The sequence below is a fragment of the Phaseolus vulgaris genome, chromosome 8, assembly GCF_051622355.1.
Source record: "Phaseolus vulgaris cultivar YP4 chromosome 8, ASM5162235v1, whole genome shotgun sequence".
Taxonomy (NCBI): Eukaryota; Viridiplantae; Streptophyta; class Magnoliopsida; order Fabales; family Fabaceae; genus Phaseolus; species Phaseolus vulgaris.
In genome coordinates this window covers 49,541,782-49,550,096 of record NC_143505.1, presented here as the reverse complement: position 1 = coordinate 49,550,096, position 8,315 = coordinate 49,541,782, and the positions used below count along the sequence as shown (strand labels likewise).

The following is an 8,315-nucleotide window of genomic DNA, read 5'->3' as shown; positions in this document are numbered from 1 at the left end:
AAACAATGTACTTCAATTATCTCCAAATTAGTCACTCAGATTTCAACAAGATATTCATATTGGTTTTCAAAAATCAAGAACAGTAAGAATAGACCCAGAAAGAACAAATTCAATTTTAATTGAACAGGTTTATTTTCTGTCAGATCAACACACAAAACAGTAAATGTGATGAGAATCAACTAAAGGTGGCTTTTTATAATAAAGAACAAGATCATTCGCCTTCACATTTAAAGTTTTTCTTGTTAATCTTTGCAAAAGATAAAGCCCAAGCCCAAGCCCAAGCCCAAGAAGGCCAAAGCCCACAAAAGCCCAAAGACCATCCCATGAAGGGCAAGGCCAAGTTTTAAATAAATATTGTTTAGAAAGGTGCTTAGAGGGAAACATTAGAAACCTCTATTGTTAAAGCATCTTTTAGTCTTTAGTTAAGAGTCTTAGGGGGGGTGTATTAGTAGATAGGTGTAGGAGTAAATAAGGAGGTGCCAAAGTGAGAGAAAGGATCACACCTTCCTCATGCCTTGTTTTAGGCGCAAATTTTAGAAGCTTTTTGGGAGGGAGTTTTTTTTGAATTTGTGTAGCTTACATTTCAGCACCTTAGGCTATAAATAGATGTGCTCTCTTTGTAAAATTCAGATTGGAATTAATCTAAGAAAACTATACTCAAATTTTGAGTGACCTTTGGAGAGCTTTTGGAGCCTTCTTCCCTAGTCTTATCTTGATGGATCCATGGAGTCCTCAAGTGGCGGCATCACTCTCATCTAGGAGCATTCCACACTTCTAGTGGCGAGATCATCCATCCTCCTTCCATCTTCATGAGCATTCTCTTCTCCTTCCTTTCTTCTTCTTCAATTGTTCATGTTGCCTTGTGTTTTGAGTTGTTTTAGTTTCGGTTCTTCCATTTTCCAGCACCTATATTCTGTTTTGTTTCTTAATTCTGTTCGGTTCAATTGAGTATTGGTTTATTTATGTTCGGTCTTTTCAATTTTAATTCCTTTGTTGATTCAATTTGACAATATTTGGTTCATCCAAATGAGTTTGGGATTTGGTACTAGTAATTGGTGAGTTCTTGTCTTAGAACCATGATCCAACTCTAAGAAAAGTGCCTCTATATTTTCCAGCTCAAGGTGATTCCTAAAAATGTCAAGAATCTTGTTCTATGTGGCTATTGGAATCACATCAAAATGAGTGCAGAGATTAAAGGAGATTGAACACCACAAGATTATATTGGTTCACTCAATGAGCTACATCCAGTCTCACCTTTCCCAAGGTAAAATCCACTAAAAAAACAATACAAGACAATTATACAACCTAATGTTCTTGAACCCTACAAGAACATGGCATACGTAACTGAAAAACACTATTTCAGCACACCCAACACTTCAAGAAACACTATCAAGAAATGTCTTACAACCACACTTACAAAGAAGAGAATGATGAAATTGAATACACCTGGAAAGAGAATGCAGAATCCTGAAAAGACCAGTAGAACAGATTGCAAAAACCAATGACAACACCTCCTACCAAGCATAGGACACACAAGAACAAGCACACCTTTTTCTTTTGATAACTCTTGCAAAATCCCGTGCAAATTCTTTTCAATTCTCTGAAAAACTCTGAATCTCTGTTTCAAACTTTTTTTCTCAAACCTTAACTCAAGTGAGACTTATCTCTCTTTTTATAAGAAATATTTTATAATAGACATTTAAAAAATAGTTAAAGAGTTGTTATAAAAAGAACATATTGAAAATAAAATGAACAGATTTATTTTTACAAAAGGCAAAGAGAGTTTTTCAACTGTTACAGCTCAGTCATAAGAGACTTAGTCAAGCTTCTTGGTGCAAAGACAAAGTTATGAAAAACGTTTAAAAACAAGGCACCAGTTAAAAAAGAATTTATTCATTTGAGAAACAACAGATTCATTTTTGGTGCAGTAAAGCATATTTTGGAAAAAACATGAGAAAAACATTTGGAAAACATTGTGCTTGATCTTATCACCTTGATAAGGTTTATGAGGTGGGTCGCGATGCAAAAAGCTACTTTAAACACACTCTAACCTATATACAAGATTACCCAAGTACAAATATACAATCTTCAAAGCAAGGCACACACTTTGCTACATCAAACACATTGGCTGAGCAACATCCATCTTCAACATTTACTTCCTCTCACACCTCAATAAGTGAGAGAGGACGAAATAAAATTAAAAGTCAAAATAGAAAAAGGAAAAAAATGAATAGAAAAGAACAAGGGAGGAGAATCTAAAGTTGAAACTTCTAGGAAAATATGCATGCTCTTGCACTCTTCTTTTGAGGAAGGTAATAAATTAACTTTAAAAAAAAATAAAAATCAACACTTTGTGAAGAAATTGTCTGATTTAGGAAATGGACCTTACAAAGTGAATACAAATATTTTCAAAGAAGGCCCAAGCTTTTCACATAAAAATTCTTGCAAAAATATAGGGTATCTTTTGATATTTTCTTTAGAAACATTTGAATTTTAATCATGTTTGCTATTTTTTTACAGATGGATCCATCATCTTGGAGGGAAATGCAAAATAAATAAAGGTGGCATCCCTTGAGCATCACTCTGATATGAGGGTAGATCCTTATCAAAAGGGAGGGTATGATGGAGGACCATCTAGCCACCACATAAATGGCTGAGAAGACTGGAGAAGATAGGGCCTTATTGGAGGGGAGCACCCATTTTTTAAGAGTCTTTTTCTTCTTCTTAGTCTTGTAATTTGAGCCAAGTATATTAGGATTTTGGACCTTGTATTTGGGTCAAGGGTAGAATAGGGTTAAAATATTATGTCATAAACCATCTAGGGATACATTTGAGCTTCTTTAAGCCCAATCTAAAACCTAGACATCCAAGAGGAGTTGCACACAAAAGGAGGATGAAATTAACATGTGCTACACATGGGAGAAGGTATGGAGAGTGTGACTAGTCACATGACACTTCCTCAATGGAGAGGATTTGCATTAATAAAAAGATGACACTTGTCAACCTCTCATTTGAGAGGATCAAGACACATGGAAAGCATGAACTCCACTTGGCACACTCTCATTGGCTCTTCTAGATCCAGGGTTGTAATTTGAATTTGAATTTTCTAAATTTGACTCTCTTTTGAGTTGACCATAACACTATAAATAAGTGTGCTAGCCTTTTATAAATTTAACTTTAATTTGAATAAAAAATTGTTGTCCAATTTTTGAGACACTTCAACAATATTAAATTAAAAAATAAATAAAAATATTCAAACTTTAATTAACACAATAAATTAAATAAACAAATATCGTATTCCATTGAAATTTCAAGTTAAAGTGAGAAACTAAAAATGTAAAAAAAAAACCTATATTGTCAGAATTATATATATAAAAAAAAGTAAAAGTAAAGTACATTAGTGGACTTTTAGTGTTTTTACTAACAAGTGTTAGTCTTTATATTCGGATTTCATGTTAGTTTTTCAAGAGAATCTTTTTTCATGTTAATATACATATTACAATATTAATGTGATTTATATTAAGTAGTTGTAATTACTTACATATTAATTATATTGCATGTTTAAATAAATATTTATATTAATATTTTGATTGTTATTTGAATATGAAGTTTAAAAATTAAAATAATAAAAAGTGATGAAAGTAATTTGATTATTGAAAATTATATAATTTTAAATTTTATTTAAGATAAAAAAATTGATCTTTTTTATATTTTTATCTCTTTCAAAAGTATGCTTTTTTTCATATTTTTTTCTCTTTGCATATTTTCTATTTTTCTTTCAATTTGCAAATTTTCTATTTGTCTTTCAATTTGCATATTTTCTCTGTCTCTTTGCACAATTTCTATTTTTCCGAATCTTGATTGAATATATTCTACAGTTTGATTAAAGATAATAGGCTCAATAGAAGAATGAACATGTGCTCTAGTTTTACCCATTTTACATTTTGTAGGTGTAACCACTGTAACCACCTGTCAAATTTTTTCATTTGTAGGTGTAACACTTGTCAAATGTTTAACATTTTTGTAGGTATAGACTTGTAGCATGCGAAAGTCAGTAATGGGATAATTTTCCTAAAAGATAGTGCACAACTGAAGAGAAAACTGTTAAAAAAAGTGACGTAATGGAATCAATACGCAGTTAATTGATTATGTCAAAAATATTTATAAATAATTATATTTGACTAAAATTCACAACAAACTATTCTGATGAGTATTTACAGTTTTATTTATAATAATTAATTAAGAAATATAATTTTATTATATTTTTTCTTAAATGAAAACTATCTTTATTTTTATTCTCTTTTGTTTATTTATTTTTAATCACTTTTAAACTGTGGAAAATTGCAGCTACAGGTTCCCTCTTTTATATACCAATCATTCCAAACAACAAGGCAATAAGTCGTCATGGGCGTCGAAGAAACACCTTTTGCACCAGCCGCCGCTGCGGCAACCGCCACCACTTCCGGAAACGCCGCAAACGTGAAGAAACTCACCCTCATCCCTCTAATATTCCTCATCTACTTCGAAGTTGCGGGAGGTCCCTACGGCGAAGAGCCCGCGGTTCAAGCGGCGGGCCCCCTCCTGGCTCTCCTGGGCTTCCTCATATTCCCCTTCATCTGGAGCGTCCCCGAAGCCCTAATCACTGCGGAGCTAACCACCGCCTACCCCGGCAACGGCGGGTTCGTGTTATGGGCGGAACGGGCCTTCGGCCCATTCTGGGGCTCCCTAATGGGAACGTGGAAGTTCCTGAGCGGTGTCATCAACATCGCATCTTTCCCCGTACTCTGCATCGAATACGTCCAAAAAATTCTCCCCGTTCTCCAATCTGGTTGGCCCCGCTACGTGGCAATCTTAGCTTCAACCCTGGCTCTCTCATTCCTGAACTACACCGGCCTCACCATCGTGGGCAACGTGGCTGTGTTACTCGCGGTGGTTTCTCTCTCCCCCTTCGTGCTAATGTCCCTCATCGCCATCCCCAAGATTAAGCCCCATAGGTGGGTTAGTTTGGGTCAGAAGGGGGTTAAGAAAGACTGGAACTTGTTCTTCAACACGCTCTTCTGGAACCTCAACTTCTGGGACAACGTCAGTACTTTAGCCGGGGAAGTTGATGAACCGCACAAGACTTTCCCTATGGCTCTTTTTGTTGCTGTCATTTTCACCTGCGTCTCCTACTTGATCCCTCTCTTCGCTGTCACTGGGGCGGTTTCGGTTGACCAGAGCCAATGGGAAACTGGGTTCCACGCGCAGGCTGCGGAGATCATCGCAGGGAAGTGGTTGAAAATCTGGATTGAAGTGGGGGCAGTGTTGTCGACAATTGGGCTTTTCGAGGCCCAGTTGAGCAGCAGCGCGTACCAGGTTCTGGGCATGGCGGAGATTGGGATTCTGCCCAAGTTTTTCGGGGTTAGGTCAAAGAGGTTCAGCACGCCTTGGTTGGGGATTCTGTTATCGACTTTGATATCTATTGGTGTGTCTTACATGGACTTCACTGACATTATTTCTTCGGCCAATTTCTTGTACAGTTTGGGGATGTTGTTGGAGTTTGCTTCATTTCTTTGGCTGAGGAGGAAGTCGCCCACCATTGAAAGGCCTTATCGGGTTCCCCTGAAGCTGCCACTGTTGACTGTGATGTGCTTCATACCCTCTGTTTTTCTTGTTATTATAATGGTTATTGCTACCAAAACTGTTTATTTGGTGAGTGGTATCATGACTGTGGCTGGGATTGGGTTTTTCTTCTTCATAAAACTCTGCAAGACAAGGAAGTGGGTAGAGTTCAGCGTGGAGGAAGAGAAGGAATATCCCCTTGAAAGGGATGTCTTCTGATTGAGTCAAAATTCAAAGTGTAATTGTTTAAAAAAATCTTTTTCCTTCAAAAAATGTTAATTTCGCCCACGAGTTTAAACTTTTCAAAATTTCTCCACCCCTCCCACATTTCAGTTTTGGACTCAATTGTTTAATGAATAATGATACTTGAGATCCTTATTTTATCTAGCAACAATGTTAATTCTAAAGTTTAAATATTTTATCTTTTTTCTTCATATAGTATTGTTAAAGTCAATCACATTTTAGGTATTGTTTGGTTTGAAGTTTAAAAGTTTAGAGTTTCATTCTGGGTTTTGTTTTTAAAAAAACATCTCCGTGAATTAAGGAGTAAAGTGTTTTAAATTAAAGTTAAAAACATGAACAATGTTGATTTTCAGAGATGTTAGTAACCACTATCCGTATGAACTTATCTATAGTGTATATTGCGCAAGTCCCCTGATATAACATATTTGACAAACAACTCTTAAAAGAGTAAGAACTCAGAATACCGAAAAATATTAGAACAAGAAAATAGAAAGAATGAAGGAGAGAAAAGGAGAAAGAAAGTTATGAGAGAGATGCGTTCTTCTAGAGCAAAGAAAAAGATGCGTATTTATAGAAGAAAAAAAATGCAACATCCTCCTTCGTAAGCAGGACCTCTTCCCGTAGTCAAGGTTGTTGTGGAGAAGAAGGTGGAACCTTTCCGGAGGAGATCCAGATCAGGTGAGAGCACGTTTGAGGGTAGCTCCTTTAAGGTTAGTGTCATCCGGAGGCATTTGAAGGAGGTGAGAGGTTGAGAACAAGTCCCGAAGATATTTGCACGTCATCCTCTTCTATCTCCACTGCAACAACTTTGGAAGGTTGTGTCTTTTGCAATAATCAATTTTTTACAACGATTTCCCACATATTACAAAAGGAAAGATAGACAGAAAGAAAGAAGAAAGTCATGGGTTCATATAAGATGTAATGCATGAGAGCTGGTATAGCAAGCTATATGAAACAATCTTAAATTGATGAACTTAACACAAAGTAGTTGGTATAGCAAACTATATCCCAATGAACTTTTTTCCTTTAGGCATATCTACTAAGGTCCAAGTATTATTTATCTTAATTGAATCAATCTGAGTTTTGATGGCCTTATCCCAAAGTTTAGCATCAGAAACACTAGTAGCTTCTAAAAAACTTATTGGATCATTTTCAACTAGATAAATATAAAAATCATCTCCAAACGAGGTTTCCTTTCTTTGACTTTGACTTCTCCTAACATCTCCACTCATGGCATCACTGACATTATCTATAGGTTGTTCAGAAGTACCACTACTCTTTAAAGGAAAGATATGTTTAAAGAACTCAACATTTTTTCGTCTTTACTATAATGTTACGTTCAATCATATCACTATTAAGAACAAGAAACCTATAGGCAACATTATATTCTACGTAGCCTAAGAACATACAATTAGAGGTTTTAGAACCTATTTTCCTTTTCTTAGGATCAGGTACCATTTTAGGTAAACACCCCCACTCTCTTAGGTATTTCAAATTAGGTTGATAACATTTCCATAACTCATAGGGTGTTTTACCAGTTTTCTTATAAGGTATCCTATTTTGCAAAAAACACGCGATAAGTAGAAATTCACCCCCGCAAATTATCATAAGCATTAGAACTAATAAGCATGACATTCATCATTTTTTTAAGAGTCCTATTTTTCCTTTCAGCTACTCCCTTAGACTCGGGTGAATATGATGAGATTACTTCATGAATAATGCCTTACTTAACACAAAAATCATTAAACAAAACATATTCACCACCTCTATCTGACCTTATCCTTTTAATTTTCCTATTCAATTGATTTTCTACTTCCGCCTTATAAGTTCAAAACATATAAAAAAAATCATCTTTATGTTTAATTAAATACAGTCTGGTGTATGTAGAAAAATAATTTATAAATGTTACAAAATAATTTTTACCACCTCTAGACATGGTTTGTTTTAAATCAACAAGAGGTTCAGTTTGACGTTAAGTTTGACGTTCTACAAATGACATGTTTTCTTCGTTATTTTAGATTCTACACATATATCACATTTACTACTTTGTTTGTCATGCATGTTAATTAATCATAGTCGTTGCAATTTCATAACATACGAATAATTCACATGTCCTAATCTAGCATGCAACACATCATTACAAATTAACAACATAAGCAAAAGACCAAGATTTATTAATAACTTCATAAATGTTCAATGCAAAAAAGATCTTGATCACAATATCCCTTTCCCACAAAAACATTATCTTTTTTCATAACAATCTTATCATATTGAAATGACACTTTAACCCCAACTTTGTCTAGCAATGCTACAAAGATCAAATTAACTCTAATTAGCACATCAATTAAAGCTAGAGTTTTACTAGATGTGAGCTTTAAAAGAACCTTTTCTTTTCCTAGGATAGGAGTTGTCTTGGAATCACCGAGATAAACTTGTTATTCTCCATCCCCCACACTTGTGTATGAGGTAAA

At 35.0% G+C, this 8,315-nt stretch overlaps 1 protein-coding gene across 1 annotated transcript; it reads left to right on the top strand.

Moving 5' to 3' along the window:
* The first annotated feature begins 4,304 nt into the window (after positions 1-4,304).
* LOC137826215 (putative polyamine transporter At3g13620) lies at positions 4,305-5,986 on the top strand. The gene has a single exon (XM_068632101.2). The coding sequence runs from the start codon at positions 4,405-4,407 to the stop codon at positions 5,818-5,820; it is 1,416 nt and encodes a 471-aa protein (XP_068488202.1). The 5' UTR covers positions 4,305-4,404; the 3' UTR covers positions 5,821-5,986.
* Positions 5,987-8,315: the final 2,329 nt, after the last annotated feature.

Bases quoted from the DNA above. Each gene is read 5' to 3' on its own strand.
- LOC137826215 (XM_068632101.2), top strand. From the start codon at position 4,405: ATGGGCGTCGAAGAAACACCTTTTGCACCAGCCGCCGCTGCGGCAACC.